General features: G+C 44.6%; 2 protein-coding genes across 4 annotated transcripts in view; one reads left to right on the forward strand and one right to left on the reverse strand.

Moving 5' to 3' along the window:
* The first annotated feature begins 13,526 nt into the window (after positions 1-13,526).
* On the forward strand, positions 13,527-15,548 carry LOC133639865 (MAGE-like protein 2). Its single transcript, XM_062033527.1, has 4 exons — positions 13,527-14,064; positions 14,166-14,294; positions 14,357-14,460; positions 14,931-15,548. The coding sequence occupies exons 2-4, from the start codon at positions 14,180-14,182 to the stop codon at positions 15,546-15,548; spliced, it is 837 nt and encodes a 278-aa protein (XP_061889511.1). The 5' UTR covers positions 13,527-14,064; positions 14,166-14,179.
* The window catches only part of dhrs7b (dehydrogenase/reductase (SDR family) member 7B), a 60,730-nt gene continuing 50,544 nt past the window's right edge, over positions 14,646-24,831 (reverse strand). For 2 of the 3 annotated variants that reach the window (XM_062032369.1, XM_062032368.1), the window contains exons 7-8: positions 18,791-18,997; positions 14,646-15,551 (exon numbers count right to left, since the gene is read on the reverse strand). In XM_062032369.1, coding sequence (XP_061888353.1) covers positions 18,792-18,997 — 206 coding nt within the window. In that variant the 3' untranslated portion in view covers positions 14,646-15,551; position 18,791. The remainder of the gene's footprint in view (positions 15,552-18,790; positions 18,998-24,831) is intronic. The other variant, XM_062032367.1, reaches the window with a different exon arrangement.

Genomic DNA, 24,831 nt, shown 5'->3' on the forward strand with positions numbered 1-24,831 from the left:
TGAAGAGGTGGTCCCAGACACCTGTACACCTTGTGTCCTGCTGGAGAGATAGTCTGTGAAGAGGTGGTCCCAGACACCTGTACACCTTGTGTTCTGCTGGAAGAGATAGTCTGTGAAGAGGTGGTCCCAGACACCTGTACACCTTGTGTTCTGCTGGAGAGATAGTCTGTGAAGAGGTGGTCCCAGACACCTGTACACCTTGTGTTCCTGCTGGACAGATAGTCTGTGAAGAGGTGGTCCCAGACACCTGTACACCTTGTGTTCTGCTGGAGAGATAGTCTGTGAAGAGGTGGTCCCAGACACCTGTACACCTTGTGTTCTGCTGGAGAGATAGTCTGTGAAGAGGTGGTCCCAGACACCTGTACACCTTGTGTCCTGCTGGAAAGATAGTCTGTGAAGAGGTGGTCCCAGACACCTGTACACCTTGTGTTCCTGCTGGAGAGATAGTCTGTGAAGAGGTGGTCCCAGACACCTGTACACCTTGTGTCCTGCTGGAAAGATAGTCTGTGAAGAGGTGGTCCCCAGACACCTGTACACCTTGTGTTCTGCTGGAGAGATAGTCTGTGAAGAGGTGGTCCCAGACACCTGTACACCTTGTGTTCTGCTGGAAGAGATAGTCTGTGAAGAGGTGGTCCCAGACACCTGTACACCTTGTGTCCTGCTGGAGAAGATAGTCTGTGAAGAGGTGGTCCCAGACACCTGTACACCTTGTGTCCTGCTGGAGAGATAGTCTGTGAAGAGGTGGTCCCAGACACCTGTACACCTTGTGTTCTGCTGGAGAGATAGTCTGTGAAGAGGTGGTCCCAGACACCTGTACACCTTGTGTTCCTGCTGGAAGATAGTCTGTGAAGAGGTGGTCCCAGACACCTGTACACCTTGTGTTCCTGCTGGAGAGATAGTCTGTGAAGAGGTGGTCCCAGACACCTGTACACCTTGTGTCCTGCTGGAAAGATAGTCTGTGAAGAGGTGGTCCCAGACACCTGTACACCTTGTGTTCTGCTGGAGAGATAGTCTGTGAAGAGGTGGTCCCAGACACCTGTACACCTTGTGTTCTGCTGGAAAGATAGTCTGTGAAGAGGTGGTCCCAGACACCTGTACACCTTGTGTTCCTGCTGGAAGAGATAGTCTGTGAAGAGGTGGTCCCAGACACCTGTACACCTTGTGTCCTGCTGGAGAGATAGTCTGTGAAGAGGTGGTCCCAGACACCTGTACACCTTGTGTTCTGCTGGAGAGATAGTCTGTGAAGAGGTGGTCCCAGACACCTGTACACCTTGTGTCCTGCTGGAGAAGATAGTCTGTGAAGAGGTGGTCCCAGACACCTGTACACCTTGTGTCCTGCTGGAAAGATAGTCTGTGAAGAGGTGGTCCCAGACACCTGTACACCTTGTGTTCTGCTGGAAGATAGTCTGTGAAGAGGTGGTCCCAGACACCTGTACACCTTGTGTCCTGCTGGAGAGATAGTCTGTGAAGAGGTGGTCCCAGACACCTGTACACCTTGTGTTCTGCTGGAGAGATAGTCTGTGAAGAGGTGGTCCCAGACACCTGTACACCTTGTGTTCTGCTGGAGAGATAGTCTGTGAAGAGGTGGTCCCAGACACCTGTACACCTTGTGTTCTGCTGGAGAGATAGTCTGTGAAGAGGTGGTCCCAGACACCTGTACACCTTGTGTTCTGCTGGAGAGATAGTCTGTGAAGAGGTGGTCCCAGACACCTGTACACCTTGTGTTCTGCTGGAGAGATAGTCTGTGAAGAGGTGGTCCCAGACACCTGTACACCTTGTGTCCTGCTGGAAAGATAGTCTGTGAAGAGGTGGTCCCAGACACCTGTACACCTTGTGTCCTGCTGGAAAGATAGTCTGTGAAGAGGTGGTCCCAGACACCTGTACACCTTGTGTCCTGCTGGAAAGATAGTCTGTGAAGAGGTGGTCCCAGACACCTGTACACCTTGTGTCTGCTGGAGAGATAGTCTGTGAAGAGGTGGTCCCAGACACCTGTACACCTTGTGTTCCTGCTGGAGAGATAGTCTGTGAAGAGGTGGTCCCAGACACCTGTACACCTTGTGTTCCTGCTGGAGAGATAGTCTGTGAAGAGGTGGTCCCAGACACCTGTACACCTTGTGTTCTGCTGGAGAGATAGTCTGTGAAGAGGTGGTCCCAGACACCTGTACACCTTGTGTTCTGCTGGAGAGATAGTCTGTGAAGAGGTGGTCCCAGACACCTGTACACCTTGTGTTCTGCTGGAGAGATAGTCTGTGAAGAGGTGGTCCCAGACACCTGTACACCTTGTGTTCTGCTGGAGAGATAGTCTGTGAAGAGGTGGTCCCAGACACCTGTACACCTTGTGTCCTGCTGGAGAGATAGTCTGTGAAGAGGTGGTCCCAGACACCTGTACACCTTGTGTCCTGCTGGAGAGATAGTCTGTGAAGAGGTGGTCCCAGACACCTGTACACCTTGTGTTCTGCTGGAGAGATAGTCTGTGAAGAGGTGGTCCCAGACACCTGTACACCTTGTGTTCTGCTGGAGAGATAGTCTGTGAAGAGGTGGTCCCAGACACCTGTACACCTTGTGTCCTGCTGGAGAGATAGTCTGTGAAGAGGTGGTCCCAGACACCTGTACACCTTGTGTCCTGCTGGAAAGATAGTCTGTGAAGAGGTGGTCCCAGACACCTGTACACCTTGTGTCCTGCTGGAGAGATAGTCTGTGAAGAGGTGGTCCCAGACACCTGTACACCTTGTGTTCTGCTGGAGAGATAGTCTGTGAAGAGGTGGTCCCAGACACCTGTACACCTTGTGTCCTGCTGGAGAGATAGTCTGTGAAGAGGTGGTCCCAGACACCTGTACACCTTGTGTCCTGCTGGAAAGATAGTCTGTGAAGAGGTGGTCCCAGACACCTGTACACCTTGTGTCTGCTGGAGAGATAGTCTGTGAAGAGGTGGTCCCAGACACCTGTACACCTTGTGTCTGCTGGAGAGATAGTCTGTGAAGAGGTGGTCCCAGACACCTGTACACCTTGTGTTCTGCTGGAGAGATAGTCTGTGAAGAGGTGGTCCCAGACACCTGTACACCTTGTGTTCTGCTGGAAAGATAGTCTGTGAAGAGGTGGTCCCAGACACCTGTACACCTTGTGTCCTGCTGGAGAGATAGTCTGTGAAGAGGTGGTCCCAGACACCTGTACACCTTGTGTCCTGCTGGAAAGATAGTCTGTGAAGAGGTGGTCCCAGACACCTGTACACCTTGTGTTCTGCTGGAGAGATAGTCTGTGAAGAGGTGGTCCCAGACACCTGTACACCTTGTGTTCTGCTGGAGAGATAGTCTGTGAAGAGGTGGTCCCAGACACCTGTACACCTTGTGTCCTGCTGGAGAGATAGTCTGTGAAGAGGTGGTCCCAGACACCTGTACACCTTGTGTTCTGCTGGAGAGATAGTCTGTGAAGAGGTGGTCCCAGACACCTGTACACCTTGTGTCCTGCTGGAGAGATAGTCTGTGAAGAGGTGGTCCCAGACACCTGTACACCTTGTGTTCCTGCTGGAAAGATAGTCTGTGAAGAGGTGGTCCCAGACACCTGTACACCTTGTGTTCCTGCTGGAGAGATAGTCTGTGAAGAGGTGGTCCCAGACACCTGTACACCTTGTGTTCTGCTGGAAAGATAGTCTGTGAAGAGGTGGTCCCAGACACCTGTACACCTTGTGTCTGCTGGAGAGATAGTCTGTGAAGAGGTGGTCCCAGACACCTGTACACCTTGTGTTCTGCTGGAGAGATAGTCTGTGAAGAGGTGGTCCCAGACACCTGTACACCTTGTGTTCTGCTGGAGAGATAGTCTGTGAAGAGGTGGTCCCAGACACCTGTACACCTTGTGTCCTGCTGGAGAGATAGTCTGTGAAGAGGTGGTCCCAGACACCTGTACACCTTGTGTCCTGCTGGAGAGATAGTCTGTGAAGAGGTGGTCCCAGACACCTGTACACCTTGTGTCCTGCTGGAAAGATAGTCTGTGAAGAGGTGGTCCCAGACACCTGTACACCTTGTGTTCTGCTGGAAAGATAGTCTGTGAAGAGGTGGTCCCAGACACCTGTACACCTTGTGTCCTGCTGGAGAGATAGTCTGTGAAGAGGTGGTCCCAGACACCTGTACACCTTGTGTCCTGCTGGAAAGATAGTCTGTGAAGAGGTGGTCCCAGACACCTGTACACCTTGTGTTCTGCTGGAGAGATAGTCTGTGAAGAGGTGGTCCCAGACACCTGTACACCTTGTGTTCTGCTGGAGAGATAGTCTGTGAAGAGGTGGTCCCAGACACCTGTACACCTTGTGTTCTGCTGGAGAGATAGTCTGTGAAGAGGTGGTCCCAGACACCTGTACACCTTGTGTTCTGCTGGAGAGATAGTCTGTGAAGAGGTGGTCCCAGACACCTGTACACCTTGTGTTCTGCTGGAGAGATAGTCTGTGAAGAGGTGGTCCCAGACACCTGTACACCTTGTGTCCTGCTGGAGAGATAGTCTGTGAAGAGGTGGTCCCAGACACCTGTACACCTTGTGTTCTGCTGGAGAGATAGTCTGTGAAGAGGTGGTCCCAGACACCTGTACACCTTGTGTTCTGCTGGAGAGATAGTCTGTGAAGAGGTGGTCCCAGACACCTGTACACCTTGTGTTCTGCTGGAGAGATAGTCTGTGAAGAGGTGGTCCCAGACACCTGTACACCTTGTGTCCTGCTGGAGAGATAGTCTGTGAAGAGGTGGTCCCAGACACCTGTACACCTTGTGTCCTGCTGGAAAGATAGTCTGTGAAGAGGTGGTCCCAGACACCTGTACACCTTGTGTCTGCTGGAGAGATAGTCTGTGAAGAGGTGGTCCCAGACACCTGTACACCTTGTGTTCTGCTGGAGAGATAGTCTGTGAAGAGGTGGTCCCAGACACCTGTACACCTTGTGTCCTGCTGGAGAGATAGTCTGTGAAGAGGTGGTCCCAGACACCTGTACACCTTGTGTCCTGCTGGAAAGATAGTCTGTGAAGAGGTGGTCCCAGACACCTGTACACCTTGTGTTCTGCTGGAGAGATAGTCTGTGAAGAGGTGGTCCCAGACACCTGTACACCTTGTGTTCTGCTGGAGAGATAGTCTGTGAAGAGGTGGTCCCAGACACCTGTACACCTTGTGTTCTGCTGGAGAGATAGTCTGTGAAGAGGTGGTCCCAGACACCTGTACACCTTGTGTTCTGCTGGAGAGATAGTCTGTGAAGAGGTGGTCCCAGACACCTGTACACCTTGTGTTCTGCTGGAGAGATAGTCTGTGAAGAGGTGGTCCCAGACACCTGTACACCTTGTGTCCTGCTGGAGAGATAGTCTGTGAAGAGGTGGTCCCAGACACCTGTACACCTTGTGTCCTGCTGGAGAGATAGTCTGTGAAGAGGTGGTCCCAGACACCTGTACACCTTGTGTCCTGCTGGAGAGATAGTCTGTGAAGAGGTGGTCCCAGACACCTGTACACCTTGTGTTCTGCTGGAGAGATAGTCTGTGAAGAGGTGGTCCCAGACACCTGTACACCTTGTGTCCTGCTGGAGAGATAGTCTGTGAAGAGGTGGTCCCAGACACCTGTACACCTTGTGTCCTGCTGGAAGATAGTCTGTGAAGAGGTGGTCCCAGACACCTGTACACCTTGTGTTCTGCTGGAGAGATAGTCTGTGAAGAGGTGGTCCCAGACACCTGTACACCTTGTGTTCTGCTGGAGAGATAGTCTGTGAAGAGGTGGTCCCAGACACCTGTACACCTTGTGTTCTGCTGGAGAGATAGTCTGTGAAGAGGTGGTCCCAGACACCTGTACACCTTGTGTTCTGCTGGAGAGATAGTCTGTGAAGAGGTGGTCCCAGACACCTGTACACCTTGTGTTCTGCTGGAGAGATAGTCTGTGAAGAGGTGGTCCCAGACACCTGTACACCTTGTGTTCTGCTGGAGAGATAGTCTGTGAAGAGGTGGTCCCAGACACCTGTACACCTTGTGTTCTGCTGGAGAGATAGTCTGTGAAGAGGTGGTCCCAGACACCTGTACACCTTGTGTTCTGCTGGAGAGATAGTCTGTGAAGAGGTGGTCCCAGACACCTGTACACCTTGTGTTCTGCTGGAAAGATAGTCTGTGAAGAGGTGGTCCCAGACACCTGTACACCTTGTGTTCTGCTGGAAAGATAGTCTGTGAAGAGGTGGTCCCAGACACCTGTACACCTTGTGTTCTGCTGAGAAGATAGTCTGTGAAGAGGTGGTCCCAGACACCTGTACACCTTGTGTCCTGCTGGAAAGATAGTCTGTGAAGAGGTGGTCCCAGACACCTGTACACCTTGTGTTCTGCTGGAGAGATAGTCTGTGAAGAGGTGGTCCCAGACACCTGTACACCTTGTGTTCTGCTGGAAAGATAGTCTGTGAAGAGGTGGTCCCAGACACCTGTACACCTTGTGTCCTGCTGGAGAGATAGTCTGTGAAGAGGTGGTCCCAGACACCTGTACACCTTGTGTTCTGCTGGAGAGATAGTCTGTGAAGAGGTGGTCCCAGACACCTGTACACCTTGTGTTCTGCTGGAGAGATAGTCTGTGAAGAGGTGGTCCCAGACACCTGTACACCTTGTGTTCTGCTGGAGAGATAGTCTGTGAAGAGGTGGTCCCAGACACCTGTACACCTTGTGTTCTGCTGGAGAGATAGTCTGTGAAGAGGTGGTCCCAGACACCTGTACACCTTGTGTTCTGCTGGAGAGATAGTCTGTGAAGAGGTGGTCCCAGACACCTGTACACCTTGTGTTCTGCTGGAGAGATAGTCTGTGAAGAGGTGGTCCCAGACACCTGTACACCTTGTGTTCTGCTGGAAAGATAGTCTGTGAAGAGGTGGTCCCAGACACCTGTACACCTTGTGTTCTGCTGGAGAGATAGTCTTTGAAGAGGTGGTCCCAGACACCTGTACACCTTGTGTTCTGCTGGAAAGATAGTCTGTGAAGAGGTGGTCCCAGACACCTGTACACCTTGTGTTCTGCTGGAGAGATAGTCTGTGAAGAGGTGGTCCCAGACACCTGTACACCTTGTGTTCTGCTGGAAAGATAGTCTGTGAAGAGGTGGTCCCAGACACCTGTACACCTTGTGTCCTGCTGGAGAGATAGTCTGTGAAGAGGTGGTCCCAGACACCTGTACACCTTGTGTCCTGCTGGAAAGATAGTCTGTGAAGAGGTGGTCCCAGACACCTGTACACCTTGTGTTCTGCTGGAGAGATAGTCTGTGAAGAGGTGGTCCCAGACACCTGTACACCTTGTGTTCTGCTGGAGAGATAGTCTGTGAAGAGGTGGTCCCAGACACCTGTACACCTTGTGTTCTGCTGGAGAGATAGTCTGTGAAGAGGTGGTCCCAGACACCTGTACACCTTGTGTTCTGCTGGAGAGATAGTCTGTGAAGAGGTGGTCCCAGACACCTGTACACCTTGTGTCCTGCTGGAGAGATAGTCTGTGAAGAGGTGGTCCCAGACACCTGTACACCTTGTGTTCTGCTGGAAAGATAGTCTGTGAAGAGGTGGTCCCAGACACCTGTACACCTTGTGTTCTGCTGGAGAGATAGTCTTTGAAGAGGTGGTCCCAGACACCTGTACACCTTGTGTTCTGCTGGAAAGATAGTCTGTGAAGAGGTGGTCCCAGACACCTGTACACCTTGTGTCCTGCTGGAGAGATAGTCTGTGAAGAGGTGGTCCCAGACACCTGTACACCTTGTGTCCTGCTGGAAAGATAGTCTGTGAAGAGGTGGTCCCAGACACCTGTACACCTTGTGTTCTGCTGGAGAGATAGTCTGTGAAGAGGTGGTCCCAGACACCTGTACACCTTGTGTTCTGCTGGAAAGATAGTCTGTGAAGAGGTGGTCCCAGACACCTGTACACCTTGTGTCTGCTGGAAAGATAGTCTGTGAAGAGGTGGTCCCAGACACCTGTACACCTTGTGTCCTGCTGGAAAGATAGTCTGTGAAGAGGTGGTCCCAGACACCTGTACACCTTGTGTTCTGCTGGAGAGATAGTCTGTGAAGAGGTGGTCCCAGACACCTGTACACCTTGTGTTCTGCTGGAAAGATAGTCTGTGAAGAGGTGGTCCCAGACACCTGTACACCTTGTGTCCTGCTGGAGAGATAGTCTGTGAAGAGGTGGTCCAGACACCTGTACACCTTGTGTCCTGCTGGAAAGATAGTCTGTGAAGAGGTGGTCCCAGACACCTGTACACCTTGTGTTCTGCTGGAGAGATAGTCTGTGAAGAGGTGGTCCCAGACACCTGTACACCTTGTGTTCTGCTGGAGAGATAGTCTGTGAAGAGGTGGTCCCAGACACCTGTACACCTTGTGTTCTGCTGGAGAGATAGTCTGTGAAGAGGTGGTCCCAGACACCTGTACACCTTGTGTCCTGCTGGAGAGATAGTCTGTGAAGAGGTGGTCCCAGACACCTGTACACCTTGTGTTCTGCTGGAAAGATAGTCTGTGAAGAGTTGGTCCCAGACACCTGTACACCTTGTGTTCTGCTGGAGAGATAGTCTGTGAAGAGGTGGTCCCAGACACCTGTACACCTTGTGTTCTGCTGGAGAGATAGTCTGTGAAGAGGTGGTCCCAGACACCTGTACACCTTGTGTCCTGCTGGAAAGATAGTCTGTGAAGAGGTGGTCCCAGACACCTGTACACCTTGTGTTCTGCTGGAGAGATAGTCTGTGAAGAGGTGGTCCCAGACACCTGTACACCTTGTGTTCTGCTGGAGAGATAGTCTGTGAAGAGGTGGTCCCAGACACCTGTACACCTTGTGTTCTGCTGGAGAGATAGTCTGTGAAGAGGTGGTCCCAGACACCTGTACACCTTGTGTTCTGCTGGAGAGATAGTCTGTGAAGAGGTGGTCCCAGACACCTGTACACCTTGTGTTCTGCTGGAAAGATAGTCTGTGAAGAGGTGGTCCCAGACACCTGTACACCTTGTGTGCTGCTGGAGAGATAGTCTGTGAAGAGGTGGTCCCAGACAACCTGTACACCTTGTGTTCTGCTGGAAAGATAGTCTGTGAAGAGGTGGTCCAGACACCTGTACACCTTGTGTGCTGCTGGAGAGATAGTCTGTGAAGAGGTGGTCCCAGACACTACTGGTAAAGTTTACTGGTCAGGTACACCTGGTCAGGTACACCTGGTCAGGTACACCTGGTCAGGTACACCTGGTCAGGTACACCACTACAATTGCAGAAAACAAGTCCAGGAAAAAGCATGAATATTAAATACAGAGCTTGTGTCAAAGTCATTGTTAAATGGTTTTACTACCTACCCAGGTCCAACATTCAAAGTTCACATGTCCAGGCTACAACAGTTGGAAGGCCAAGCTAAGGCTAGCAGAGGCCCAGCCTTAGTCAGTCTGAGGCTAGGATAGATCCAGCATGTGGCAGATGGAAGGCCAGGATGAAGCTAGCAGACCCAGTCTATAGGCAGTGAGGGGCCAAACTGGGGCTAGGATAGATCCAGACTGTGGCAGATGGAAGGCCAGGCTGAAGCTAGCAGACCCAGTCTGTAGGCAGTGAGGGGCCAAACTGGGGCTAGGATAGATCCAGACTGTGGCAGATGGAAGGCCAGGATGAAGCTAGCAGACCCAGTCTGTAGGCAGTGAGGGGCCAAACTGGGGCTAGGATTTATCCAGACTGTGGCAGATGGAAGGCCAGGATGAAGCTAGCAGACCCAGTCTGTAGGCAGTGAGGGGCCAAACTGGGGCTAGGATAGATCCAGACTGTGGCAGATGGAAGGCCAGGATGAAGCTAGCAGACCCAGTCTGTAGGCAGTGAGAGGCCAAACTGGGGCTAGGATAGATCCAGCATGTGGCAGATGGAAGGCCAAAATTTCAGCTATGTACAGAAGGGCGATTTACAGTAGTGTGATGTACAGTATGGCCATGTACAGTAGGGTGATGTACAGTATGGTCATGTACAGTAGTACAATGTACACTATGGTCATGTACAGTAGGGTGATGTACAGTAGTGTGATGTACACTATGGTTTTTTTTGTGATTGATTGAGACTTTTATTAGTAGGTTGCACAGTGAAGTACATATTCCGTACAATTGACCACTAAATGGTAACACCCGAATAAGTTTTTCAACTTGTTTAAGTCGGGGTCCACTTAAATGGATTCATGATACAGATATATACTATCATATATACTATCATCATAATACAGTCATCACACAAGATAATCACATTGAATTATTTACATTATTTACAATCAGGAGTGTGGAGGGGGGGTGGGGTGGGGGGGGTGGGGATATGGACATCAAGTAGTGGACATAGAGAGAGAGAGAGAGAGAGAGAGAGAGAGAGAGAGAGAGAGAGAGAGAGAGAGAGAGAGAGAGAGAGATCAGAAGGCATAAGAAAAAGAATCTGCATTTGATTGTTTACATTTGATTATTAGCAATCCGGGGAGGGTGTTAGTTTAGGGTTGTAGCTGCCTGGAGGTGAACTTTTATTGCGGTTTTGAAGGAGGATAGAGATGCCCTTTCTTTTATACCTGTTGGGAGTGCATTCCACATTGATGTGGCATAGAAAGAGAATGAGTTAAGACCTTTGTTAGTTCGGAATCTGGGTTTAACGTGGTTAGTGGAGCACCCCCTGGTGTTGTGGTTATGGCGGTCATTTACGTTAAGGAAGTAGTTTGACATGTACTTCGGTATCAGGGAGGTGTAGCGGATTTTATAGACTAGGCTCAGTGCAAGTTGTTTTACTCTGTCCTCCACCCTGAGCCAGCCCACTTTGGAGAAGTGGGTAGGAGTGAGGTGGGATCTGGGGTGGAGGTCTAGAAGTAACCTGACTAGCTTGTTCTGAGATGTTTGGAGTTTAGATTTGAGGGTTTTGGAGGTGCTAGGGTACCAGGAGGTGCATGCGTAATCGAAAAAGGGTTGAACAAGAGTTCCCGCCAGAATCCTCAAGGTGCTTTTGTTGACCAGAGAGGAAATTCTGTAGAGAAATCTCGTTCGTTGGTTAACCTTTTGATTACCTTGGTTGCCATTTTATCACAGGAAAGGTTAGCCTCTAGAATGGAACCTAGGTAGGTGACCTCATCTTTCCTGGTGATGACACTGTCACCTACTTTTATGGTGAAGTGATTGACTTTCTTAAGGTTGATGTGGGACCCAAACAGGATGGATTCTGTTTTACCCAAGTGGATGGATAGCTTGTTGTCAGCGAGCCAGGTGCAAGTTCTACAGAGCTCAGCACTGAGGATTTTCTCCACCTGTGACTTGTCCTTGCCGGATACCAGCAGGGCAGAGTCATCCGCAAACAATAACAATTCACAGTCGCATGCCGATGACAAGTCGTTTATGTATATTAGGAACAGTAAAGGTCCCAATATACTGCCTTGGGGGACTCCACAGTTCACCGAGAGGGGGGGGGACACGGTGCCGTTCACCTCTACCACCTGCTCCCTCCCCTCCAAGTAAGACTGCATCCAGCTCCAAGAGGTTTTGTTAAATCCGATTGCTCTGAGCTTATCCAACAGTATAGCGTGGTTAACGGTGTCAAAGGCCTTCTGAAGGTCCAGCATGACCATGCCGCAGTATTTGCCCGCGTCCACCTCATGTATGATGTGGTCGCTCACATAGAGAAGGCATGTGTCAGTGGAGTGGTTAGTTCTGAAGTCAGATAGAGAAGGCATGTGTCAGTGGAGTGGTTAGTTCTGAAGCCGGATTGGAATTTGTACATGAGTTTATTAGTGGCAAGGTAACTATCGACCTGTTCATAAACTATTTTCTCCATTACTTTGGAAATGGAGCTGAGAATAGAAACAGGTCGGTAGTTGCCAGGTTCCAATTTGCTTCCTTTTTTAAAGAGGGGAGTTACTCTTGCTATCTTAAAATCTTTTGGTACTTGGCCTTGTGTAATTGATAGGTTTATTATGTGCGTGATGATCGGGGCAATGATGGAGGCAGAGTCCCTGAGGAATCTGGAGGGAATATTATCAAGGCCGGTGGCCTTGTTAGGGTGGAGCGCGCTCAATTTTTTAAACACCTCATCAGCTGTGACCATTTCTAATTTGAAATCATTGTTGGATACTCCTAGCTTTCTGTAGAAGGCTTTAATGTGTTCTACACCAAAGCGACCAGAGTGGTGGGTCAGCTTGTTGACAAGAGTTGCAGCTATGCTGGTGAAAAAGGCGTTAAGTCTGTTTACTACCTCCATTTTGTCTGTAATGAGGGAGTCACCCTCCTTGATGCTGATGTTGGTGAGTCTTGTTTTAAGTTTCTGGCTGCAACCAGGAAGCTGGTTGTTGAGAATTTTCCAGAGCTCACGTGGCTTATTCGTGTTTTCCTCTATTTTGTCGGTAATGTAATTTTTTTTTAAGGATTTAGTCAGGTTAGTTGACTTATTTCTTAATTTATTGCATTGCTTTTTGAGAGTTGAAAGGAGTAATTTGAGGTTGATATTATTGGGTTGTTTATCTACTTCTGTTTTACATTTTTGGTATTCAGAGTATTTCCTGTCTCTGTCTTTTATGGCAGCTAATAGGTCATGTACAGTAGTGCGATGTACAGTAGTGTGATGTACACTATGGTCATGTACAGTAGTGTGATGTACACTATGGTCATGTACAGTAGTGTGATGTACAGTAGTGCAATGTACACTATGGTCATGTACAGTATGGCGATGTACATTACGGTCATGTACAGTAGTGTGATGTACAGTATGGTGGTGTACAGTAGTGCAATGTACACTATGGTCATGTACAGTAGGGTGATGTACAGTAGTGTGATGTACACTATGGTCATGTACAGTAGTGCAATGTACACTATGGTCATGTACAGTAGGGTGATGTACAGTATGGCGATGTACATTACGGTCATGTACAGTAGTGTTATGTACAGTATGGTGGTGTACAGTAGTGCAATGTACACTATGGTCATGTACAGTAGGGTGATGTACACTATGGTCATGTACAGTAGTGCGATGTACACTATGGTCATGTACAGTATGGTCATGTACAGTAGTGCAATGTACACTATGGTCATGTACAGTAGGGTGATGTACAGTATGGCGGTGTACACTACGGTCATGTACAGTAGTGTGATGTACAGTATGGTGGTGTACAGTAGTGCAATGTACACTATGGTCATGTACAGTAGGGTGATGTACAGTATGGTCATGTACAGTAGTGCAATGTACACTATGGTCATGTACAGTAGGGTGATGTACAGTATGGCGATGTACACTATGGTCATGTACAGTAGTGCAATGTACACTATGGTCATGTACAGTAGGGTGATGTACAGTATGGCAATGTACACTATGGTCATGTACAGTAGTGCAATGTGCACTATGGTCATGTACAGTAGGGTGATGTACAGTATGGCGATGTACACTACGGTCATGTACAGTAGTGTGATGTACAGTATGGTGGTGTACAGTAGTGCAATGTACACTATGGTCATGTACAGTAGGGTGATGTACAGTATGGTGGTGTACAGTAGTGCAATGTACACTATGGTCATGTACAGTAGTGTGATGTACAGTATGGTGGTGTACAGTAGTGCAATGTACACTATGGTCATGTACAGTAGGGTGATGTACAGTATGGTGTACAGTAGTGCAATGTACACTATGGTCATGTACAGTAAGGTGAAGTACAGTAGGGTGATATACAGTAAAGTGATGTACAGTAAGGTGAAGTACAGTAGGGCGATGTACAGTAAGGTGAAGTACAGTAGGGTGATGTACAGTAAGGTGAAGTACAGTAGGGTGATATACAGTAAAGTGATGTACAGTAAGGTGAAGTACAGTAGGGCGATGTACAGTAAGGTGAAGTACAGTAGGGTGATATACAGTAAAGTGATGTACAGTAAGGTGAAGTACAGTAGGGCGATATACAGTATTTGTTGTTTCACAACAGAAGGATGTTCCTCCACCTTCTCCTGGCGTGAAGGAGGGCGGAGACTCTCTCCTGGCTCCGCCCAGCGTGGCCTCGCTCTTGGACATCTCTCTGCCCGGCCCCCCCGAGGAGTCTCTGCCCCCTGGAGAGAATCAAAGCCACATCAGCGACTCCATCATCGAGCTGGCCATCAACTCCGCCCACTACGGTAAGCAGGAATATGGAGCTGGCCATCAACTCCGCCCACTAGGGTAAGCAGGAGGCCATGGCGGCGAGAGGACTTGATGATCTGATGTTGTCATGTGGCAGGCGAGGAGGCCAAGATGACCAAAGTGTCTCCCTCGGTCAGCCCGTCCAGAGACTGGATCCCCTCCCCCAGCCACGACCCCCAGTGGTACCCCAGTGACTCCTCTGACTCCACCCTGGGATGTCTTCTCTGTGAGTCTCCATCTTCTTCTTCTTCTTCTGTCTCTCAGCTCACATCATGTACTTCTCTGCAGCCAGCATGGGGCGACGTACCCCCCGCACTTTGTTCACCCCCAGCCTGATGGACTGCAACTCCCATGATTCCTTTCACTCCCGCGGCCTTCCTGACGTGGGCGAGGTGACTCTTCTCTCATGGCCATCACACATCACATCACACTCTGCACGACTGCTTGTATCACACATATCACACTCTGCACGACTGCTTGTATCACACATATCACACTCTGCACGACTGCTTGTATCACACATGATATCACACTCTGCACGACTGCTTGTATCACACATGATATCACACTCTGCACGACTGCTTGTATCACACACACTGCAGGACATTTCATCATCAAACATTTATTACAAGTAGCAGGAATTGGTGCCGTATCGCTTCATTGATTGAGGTGCCTCTATCTTCTTTTTCATTTCAACACACAAACAACATTTGTAATGTTTTCAGCACACACACAATTATTAATGTTTTCAGCACACACACAATTTGTAATGTTTTCAGCACACACAATTATTAATGTTTTCAGCACACACACAATTATTAATGTTTTCAGCACACACAATTAGAAGTGATTTGTGCTCCAGGTGGACTCCCAGCTGGCCTGCATGATGAGTGAGAGCAGTGTGGACTACATCGCTCGCTTCAACGATCTGGCTCAGGAGCTGGCTGTAAGCGAGCCCTCCATGGCGCCTCAAGAGCTGGCTGTAAGCGAGCCCTCCATGGCGCCTCAGGAGCTGGCTGTAAGCGAGCCCTCCATGGCGCCTCAAGAGCTAGCTGTAAGCGAGCCCTCCATGGCGCCTCAGGAGCTGGCTGTCAGCGAGCCCTCCATGGCGCCTCAAGAGCTGGCTGTCAGCGAACCCTCCATGGCGCCTCAAGAGCTGGCTGTCAGGGAGCCCTCCATGGCGCCTCAAGAGCTGGCTGTCAGCGAGCCCTCCATGGCGCCTCAAGAGCTGGCTGTCAGCGAGCCCTCCATGGCGCCTCAAGAGCTGGCTGTCAGCGAGCCCTCCATGGCGCCTCAAGAGCTGGCTGTCAGCGAGCCCTCCATGGCGCCTCAAGAGCTGGCTGTCAGCGAGCCCTCCATGGCGCCTCAAGAGCTGGCTGTCAGCGAGCCCTCCATGGCGCCTCAAGAGCTGGCTGTCAGCGAGCCCTCCATGGCGCCTCAAGAGCTGGCTGTCAGCGAGCCCTCCTTGGCGCCCCCCTGAGGACTGCAAGAAGAAGAAGAAGAAGGTGAATAAAGCCATCCCAGCAGGGGTCCACATTGACCTTTTTCATAGTTTTCATTCTCAAAAGCATTTTTTTGGACTTAAGGGCTCCATGGAGTCAAAAGGCTCATAAAGTCAGAAGTCAAATTGTTGTTATTCAACACAACTTCAGCTCTCTTCTTATCAACTAATGACTTCTATCATTCATAACATTGATTTTAAAATCAATATTTTATGAGCGATGACTTTTTTTTTTTTTTTTACTTTTAAAATCTAAAAGGGTGATAAAAGTGTTCTAAATGGAATTCAGATCTATCCATCAATGATTTTAATGATGACTTATTTCAAATGTGTTTGCCCTCTTTGGTCACATGAAAGTGTTTTTAAGGCAAAAACATGCAATATTTTCCCCCAAATATTTCAAATTGGAATTTTTGATGTGAAATAATTAGAGGCTTGATTTTAAGCAAAGTTTTCAAGGAAAACAACAAAGCAGCTTTGTTTTTTCTTGTGGACAACCTGGACTGAAGTTGGAAAAGAAACAAACTCTTGTTTTGTCACTAAACTTGACTTCTTCTTGCAACTTCAACTCTTGGAAAAGTCTTTGAGTGATTGGATCTGGCTGTGACTTGACTAGTAACACTAGTTCCGCTGCTCCTGAAGGATTTCTTCTACATTTTGTAACATCTAACTATTTATTGCTGAACTAAGTGCTTCTTTAACTTAAAATGTTCACTTGCTACAAATGTCTTTTTATGGCGTGCATAAAGTTGTCTAGAAAACTTCCTTCTGCTCTTGAGTCAATGATTTGTTTAGCAGTTGAAATGTCTTTTACCACAACTGGAACATTTACATTTGGAAAGTCGGCCTTTTAATATGAAAATAACTGCTGCAAACATGTTGTGTGGATTGTTAGGAAAATAATAAAACTACAACAAAAACTATAATCATTAATAACACAAAAACTAGTAGAGTTAATCATATATTAACTATACTAGTCAACTGCAAAACTAATAGTTAATCAAATAAAAAGTATAATAGTTAACTTAAAAACTAATAACAAAAGCTATCATAGTAAGTAACATAAAAACTATAATAGTTAACATAACTTTTTTAGCTGAAATGTTAGCATGCTAGGATAGGTTGGCATACGTCTAAGATGATATTTTGGTTTAAACCAACAAAACTAGTTCAAATTCTAGCATAAAACATTAGCAAGCTAACATTAGCATTATGATATAAGAAAAGTTAATGGACTTCTAAAATGGCGCCAAGAATCAAAATCCAAGATTTTTGGTGCTTTAGCATGCTAACAAATGCTTGAAAAGTGTTATTCAGTCTTAAACGTTAATTTATCCTGCATTTTAAAAGCCAGCTTGAATTTTTGTTGGTAAATGAGAGATTATCATCACACTTCAACATCTCATTGCTAATGAAAATATCTTCTCAGTTGTCTTAGCCTCCATAATAAAATGATAAATACATGTCAACTAGGAAGTTGCCTCCATAATAAAATGATAAATACATGTCAACTAGGAAGTTGCCTCCATAATAAAATGATAAATACATGTCAACTAGGAAGTTGCCTCCATAATAAAATGATAAATACATGTCAACTAGGAAGTTGCCTCCATAATAAAATGATAAATACATGTCAACTAGGAAGTTGCCTCCATAATAAAATGACAAATACATGTCAACTAGGAAGTTGCCTCCATAATAAAATGATAAATACATGTCAACTAGGAAGTTGCCTCCATAATAAAATGATAAATACATGTCAACTAGGAAGTTGCCTCCATAATAAAATGACAAATACATGTCAACTAGGAAGTTGCCTCCATAATAAAATGATAAATACATGTCAACTAGGAAGTTGCCTCCATAATAAAATGATAAATACATGTCAACTAGGAAGTTGCCTCCATAATAAAATGATAAATACATGTCAACTAGGAAGTTGCCTCCATAATAAAATGATAAATACATGTCAACTAGGAAGTTGCCTCCATAATAAAATGATAAATACATGTCAACTAGGAAGTTGCCTCCATAATAAAATGATAAATACATGTCAACTAGGAAGTATGTTCATATAAAAGTGATCAATATGAGTGACAAAGTAATACAAAATGATGACAAGTAAAAAAAAGTCATTAAAAGTGATAAAAAAAGAGATGAAAAGTTATAAAAAGTAATAAAGAGATTAAAAAGTGATTAAAATACAAAGCGATTAAAAAGTGATAGATTTAAAAGTGATTGAAAATTGGTAAAAGGTGATGAAAAGTACTGAAAATAAAAAGTGATGACAATTTGTTTTTTTTATACAAGGTGATACAAAGTCAAAAAATGGTTAAACATGATTAAAGTGATTAAAAATATGATAAAACAGTAATACAAAGTGATTAAATAATGATAAAGAGATTACAAAGTCATGAAAAGTAATACAAAGCAATTAAAAAGTCATAAAGAGATTAAAAAGTGGTACAAAGTAATAAAAGGTGATGAAAAGTAATACAAAGTGGTTAAAAAGTGATTATAAAGTAGTTAAAAGTGATACAAAATTATGAAAAAAGTGATGACACTTTTTTTATTATACAAAGTGATAGTCAAAAATTGATTACCGGTAATAGTGATTTAAAAAAGCGATAGAAAGTGATAAAAAGTAATAAGTGATAAGTGTTGAAAAGTAATACAAAGCGATTAAAAAAAGGATATGTGATGAAAAGTAATAAGCGATGAAAGGTGATAAAAAAAGTAATGAAAAGTTCTTAAAAGTGATAAGTGGAAATAAAATGTGGTAATATTAGTTTTAAAAAGTGGTAATAATAGTGATAATAAGTGGTAATATTAGTGATGAAAAGTGATAATAAAAAGTGGTTATATTAGTATTGAAAAGTGGTAATATTAGTGATGAAAAGTGGTAATATTAGTGATGAAAAGTGGTAATATTAGTGATGAAAAGTGGTAATAATGATGAAAAGTGGTAATATTAGTGATTAAAAGTGGTAATATTAGTGATTAAAAGTGGTAATATTAGTGATGAAAAGTGGTAATATTAGTGATGAAAAGTGGTAATATTAGTGATGAAAAGTGGTAATATTAGTGATGAAAAGTGGTAATATTAGTGATGAAAAGTGGTAATATTAGTGATGAAAAGTGGTAATATTAGTGATTAAAAGTGGCAAAAAAATGGTAATAGTGATTAAAGTGGTAATATTAGTGGTTAAAATGGTAATTACCTCAAGCAGGTTTGTGTTTGTGCTGTTTGCGAGCACGATAGTTGGTGAGGGTGAAGAAGAGGGCGGGGCATAGTGTGCGCAGGTAGATGGCAGCAGTGGGCACTGGTCCAGCCAGGATTAGGTCTTGACTCTTGACACGCACCGCTCTCAGGATGGCGTGGGCCACATCTCTGGGGTCACCACCTGAGGCCGTTGTGGGGTCCTCCACTGCAAACATCACACATTTGAAGGCTGCCTTCTGCTCTGCCTGAACACAAATGTTGTTTACCAAATGTATCTTAACAATGATGTGTTGCATCTGAAGGCAGCCTTCTATGTTGTTTACCAAATGTATCATAACAATGATGTGTTGTATCTGAAGGCAGCCTTCTATGTTGTTTACCAGTCAACAATGATGTGTTGTATCTGAAGGCAGCCTTCTATGTTGTTTACCAAATGTATCTTAACAATGATGTGTTGTATCTGAAGGCAGCCTTCTATGTTGTTTACCAAATGTATCTTAACAATGATGTGTTGTATCTGAAGACAGCCTTCTATGTTGTTTACCAAATGTATCTTAACAATGATGTGTTGTATCTGAAGGCTGCCTTCTATGTTGTTTACCAAATGTATCTTAACAATGATGTGTTGTATCTGAAGGCTGCCTTCTATGTTGTTTACCAGTCAACAATGATGTGTTGTATCTGAAGGCTGCCTTCTATGTTGTTTACCAGTCAACAATGATGTGTTGTATCTGAAGGCTGCCTTCTATGTTGTTTACCAGTCAACAATGATGTGTTGTATCTGAAGGCTGCCTTCTATGTTGTTTACCAGTCAACAATGATGTGTTATATCCGAAGGCTGCCTTCTATGTTGTTTACCAGTCAACAATGATGTGTTGTATCTGAAGGCTGCCTTCTATGTTGTTTATCAGTCAACAATGATGTGTTATATCCGAAGGCTGCCTTCTATGTTGTTTACCAGTCAACAATGATGTGTTGTATCTGAAGGCTGCCTTCTATGTTGTTTATCAGTCAACAATGATGTGTTGTATCTGAAGGCAGCCTTCTATGTTGTTTACCAGTCAACAATGATGTGTTGTATCTGAAGGCTGCCTTCTATGTTGTTTATCAGTCAACAATGATGTGTTGTATCTGAAGGCTGCCTTCTATGTTGTTTACCAGTCAACAATGATGTGTTGTATCTGAAGGCTGCCTTCTATGTTGTTTACCAGTCAACAATGATGTGTTATATCCGAAGGCTGCCTTCTATGTTGTTTACCAGTCAACAATGATGTGTTGTATCTGAAGGCTGCCTTCTATGTTGTTTACCAGTCAACAATGATGTGTTGTATCTGAAGGCTGCCTTCTATGTTGTTTATCAGTCAACAATGATGTGTTGTATCTGAAGGCTGCCTTCTATGTTGTTTACCAGTCAACAATGATGTGTTGTATCCGAAGGCTGCCTTCTATGTTGTTTACCAGTCAACAATGATGTGTTGTATCTGAAGGCTGCCTTCTATGTTGTTTACCAGTCAACAATGATGTGTTGTATCTGAAGGCTGCCTTCTATGTTGTTTATCAGTCAACAATGATGTGTTGTATCTGAAGGCTGCCTTCTATGTTGTTTATCAGTCAACAATGATGTGTTGTATCTGAAGGCAGCCTTCTATGTTGTTTACCAGTCAACAATGATGTGTTGTATCTGAAGGCTGCCTTCTATGTTGTTTACCAGTCAACAATGATGTGTTGTATCTGAAGGCAGCCTTCTATGTTGTTTACCAGTCAACAATGATGTGTTGTATCCGAAGGCTGCCTTCTATGTTGTTTACCAGTCAACAATGATGTGTTGTATCTGAAGGCAGCCTTCTATGTTGTTTACCAGTCAACAATGATGTGTTGTATCTGAAGGCTGCCTTCTATGTTGTTTACCAGTCAACAATGATGTGTTGTATCTGAAGGCTGCCTTCTATGTTGTTTACCAGTCAACAATGATGTGTTGTATCTGAAGGCTGCCTTCTATGTTGTTTACCAGTCAACAATGATGTGTTGTATCTGAAGGCTGCCTTCTATGTTGTTTACCAGTCAACAATGATGTGTTGTATCTGAAGGCAGCCTTCTATGTTGTTTACCAAATGTATCTTAACAATGATGTGTTGTATCTGAAGGCAGCCTTCTATGTTGTTTACCAAATGTATCTTAACAATGATGTGTTGTATCTGAAGATAGCCTTCTATGTTGTTTACCAAATGTATCTTAACAATGATGTGTTGCATCTGAAGGCTGCCTTCTATGTTGTTTACCAAATGTATCTTAACAATGATGTGTTGTATCTGAAGGCTGCCTTCTATGTTGTTTACCAGTCAACAATGATGTGTTGTATCTGAAGGCTGCCTTCTATGTTGTTTACCAGTCAACAATGATGTGTTGTATCTGAAGGCTGCCTTCTATGTTGTTTACCAGTCAACAATGATGTGTTGTATCTGAAGGCAGCCTTCTATGTTGTTTACCAGTCAACAATGATGTGTTGTATCTGAAGGCTGCCTTCTATGTTGTTTACCAGTCAACAATGATGTGTTGTATCTGAAGGCAGCCTTCTATGTTGTTTACCAAATGTATCTTAACAATGATGTGTTGTATCTGAAGGCAGCCTTCTATGTTGTTTACCAAATGTATCTTAACAATGATGTGTTGTATCTGAAGACAGCCTTCTATGTTGTTTACCAAATGTATCTTAACAATGATGTGTTGTATCTGAAGGCTGCCTTCTATGTTGTTTACCAAATGTATCTTAACAATGATGTGTTGTATCTGAAGGCTGCCTTCTATGTTGTTTACCAGTCAACAATGATGTGTTGTATCTGAAGGCTGCCTTCTATGTTGTTTACCAGTCAACAATGATGTGTTGTATCTGAAGGCTGCCTTCTATGTTGTTTACCAGTCAACAATGATGTGTTGTATCTGAAGGCTGCCTTCTATGTTGTTTATCAGTCAACAATGATGTGTTGTATCTGAAGGCTGCCTTCTATGTTGTTTACCAGTCAACAATGATGTGTTGTATCTGAAGGCAGCCTTCTATGTTGTTTACCAGTCAACAATGATGTGTTGTATCTGAAGGCTGCCTTCTATGTTGTTTATCAGTCAACAATGATGTGTTGTATCTGAAGGCTGCCTTCTATGTTGTTTATCAGTCAACAATGATGTGTTGTATCTGAAGGCAGCCTTCTATGTTGTTTACCAGTCAACAATGATGTGTTGTATCTGAAGGCTGCCTTCTATGTTGTTTACCAGTCAACAATGATGTGTTGTATCTGAAGGCAGCCTTCTATGTTGTTTACCAGTCAACAATGATGTGTTGTATCCGAAGGCTGCCTTCTATGTTGTTTACCAGTCAACAATGATGTGTTGTATCTGAAGGCAGCCTTCTATGTTGTTTACCAGTCAACAATGATGTGTTGTATCTGAAGGCTGCCTTCTATGTTGTTTACCAGTCAACAATGATGTGTTGTATCTGAAGGCTGCCTTCTATGTTGTTTACCAGTCAACAATGATGTGTTGTATCTGAAGGCTGCCTTCTATGTTGTTTACCAGTCAACAATGATGTGTTGTATCTGAAGGCTGCCTTCTATGTTGTTTACCAGTCAACAATGATGTGTTGTATCTGAAGGCAGCCTTCTATGTTGTTTACCAAATGTATCTTAACAATGATGTGTTGTATCTGAAGGCAGCCTTCTATGTTGTTTACCAAATGTATCTTAACAATGATGTGTTGTATCTGAAGACAGCCTTCTATGTTGTTTACCAAATGTATCTTAACAATGATGTGTTGCATCTGAAGGCTGCCTTCTATGTTGTTTACCAAATGTATCTTAACAATGATGTGTTGTATCTGAAGGCTGCCTTCTATGTTGTTTACCAGTCAACAATGATGTGTTGTATCTGAAGGCTGCCTTCTATGTTGTTTACCAGTCAACAATGATGTGTTGTATCTGAAGGCTGCCTTCTATGTTGTTTACCAGTCAACAATGATGTGTTGTATCTGAAGGCAGCCTTCTATGTTGTTTACCAGTCAACAATGATGTGTTGTATCTGAAGGCTGCCTTCTATGTTGTTTACCAGTCAACAATGATGTGTTGTATCTGAAGGCAGCCTTCTATGTTGTTTACCAAATGTATCTTAACAATGATGTGTTGTATCTGAAGGCAGCCTTCTATGTTGTTTACCAAATGTATCTTAACAATGATGTGTTGTATCTGAAGACAGCCTTCTATGTTGTTTACCAAATGTATCTTAACAATGATGTGTTGTATCTGAAGGCTGCCTTCTATGTTGTTTACCAAATGTATCTTAACAATGATGTGTTGTATCTGAAGGCTGCCTTCTATGTTGTTTACCAGTCAACAATGATGTGTTGTATCTGAAGGCTGCCTTCTATGTTGTTTACCAGTCAACAATGATGTGTTGTATCTGAAGGCTGCCTTCTATGTTGTTTATCAGTCAACAATGATGTGTTGTATCTGAAGGCTGCCTTCTATGTTGTTTACCAGTCAACAATGATGTGTTGTATCTGAAGGCTGCCTTCTATGTTGTTTACCAGTCAACAATGATGTGTTATATCCGAAGGCTGCCTTCTATGTTGTTTACCAGTCAACAATGATGTGTTGTATCTGAAGGCTGCCTTCTATGTTGTTTACCAGTCAACAATGATGTGTTGTATCTGAAGGCTGCCTTCTATGTTGTTTATCAGTCAACAATGATGTGTTGTATCTGAAGGCTGCCTTCTATGTTGTTTACCAGTCAACAATGATGTGTTGTATCCGAAGGCTGCCTTCTATGTTGTTTACCAGTCAACAATGATGTGTTGTATCTGAAGGCTGCCTTCTATGTTGTTTACCAGTCAACAATGATGTGTTGTATCCGAAGGCTGCCTTCTATGTTGTTTACCAGTCAACAATGATGTGTTGTATCTGGAGGCAGCCTTCTATGTTGTTTACCAGTCAACAATGATGTGTTGTATCTGAAGGCTGCCTTCTATGTTGTTTATCAGTCAACAATGATGTGTTGTATCTGAAGGCTGCCTTCTATGTTGTTTATCAGTCAACAATGATGTGTTGTATCTGAAGGCAGCCTTCTATGTTGTTTACCAGTCAACAATGATGTGTTGTATCTGAAGGCTGCCTTCTATGTTGTTTACCAGTCAACAATGATGTGTTGTATCTGAAGGCAGCCTTCTATGTTGTTTACCAGTCAACAATGATGTGTTGTATCCGAAGGCTGCCTTCTATGTTGTTTACCAGTCAACAATGATGTGTTGTATCTGAAGGCAGCCTTCTATGTTGTTTACCAGTCAACAATGATGTGTTGTATCTGAAGGCTGCCTTCTATGTTGTTTACCAGTCAACAATGATGTGTTGTATCTGAAGGCTGCCTTCTATGTTGTTTACCAGTCAACAATGATGTGTTGTATCTGAAGGCTGCCTTCTATGTTGTTTACCAGTCAACAATGATGTGTTGTATCTGAAGGCTGCCTTCTATGTTGTTTACCAGTCAACAATGATGTGTTGTATCTGAAGGCAGCCTTCTATGTTGTTTACCAAATGTATCTTAACAATGATGTGTTGTATCTGAAGGCAGCCTTCTATGTTGTTTACCAAATGTATCTTAACAATGATGTGTTGTATCTGAAGACAGCCTTCTATGTTGTTTACCAAATGTATCTTAACAATGATGTGTTGCATCTGAAGGCTGCCTTCTATGTTGTTTACCAAATGTATCTTAACAATGATGTGTTGTATCTGAAGGCTGCCTTCTATGTTGTTTACCAGTCAACAATGATGTGTTGTATCTGAAGGCTGCCTTCTATGTTGTTTACCAGTCAACAATGATGTGTTGTATCTGAAGGCTGCCTTCTATGTTGTTTACCAGTCAACAATGATGTGTTGTATCTGAAGGCAGCCTTCTATGTTGTTTACCAGTCAACAATGATGTGTTGTATCTGAAGGCTGCCTTCTATGTTGTTTACCAGTCAACAATGATGTGTTGTATCTGAAGGCAGCCTTCTAT

This window comes from Entelurus aequoreus, linkage group LG22 (genome assembly GCF_033978785.1).
Source record: "Entelurus aequoreus isolate RoL-2023_Sb linkage group LG22, RoL_Eaeq_v1.1, whole genome shotgun sequence".
NCBI classification, from domain to species: Eukaryota; Metazoa; Chordata; class Actinopteri; order Syngnathiformes; family Syngnathidae; genus Entelurus; species Entelurus aequoreus.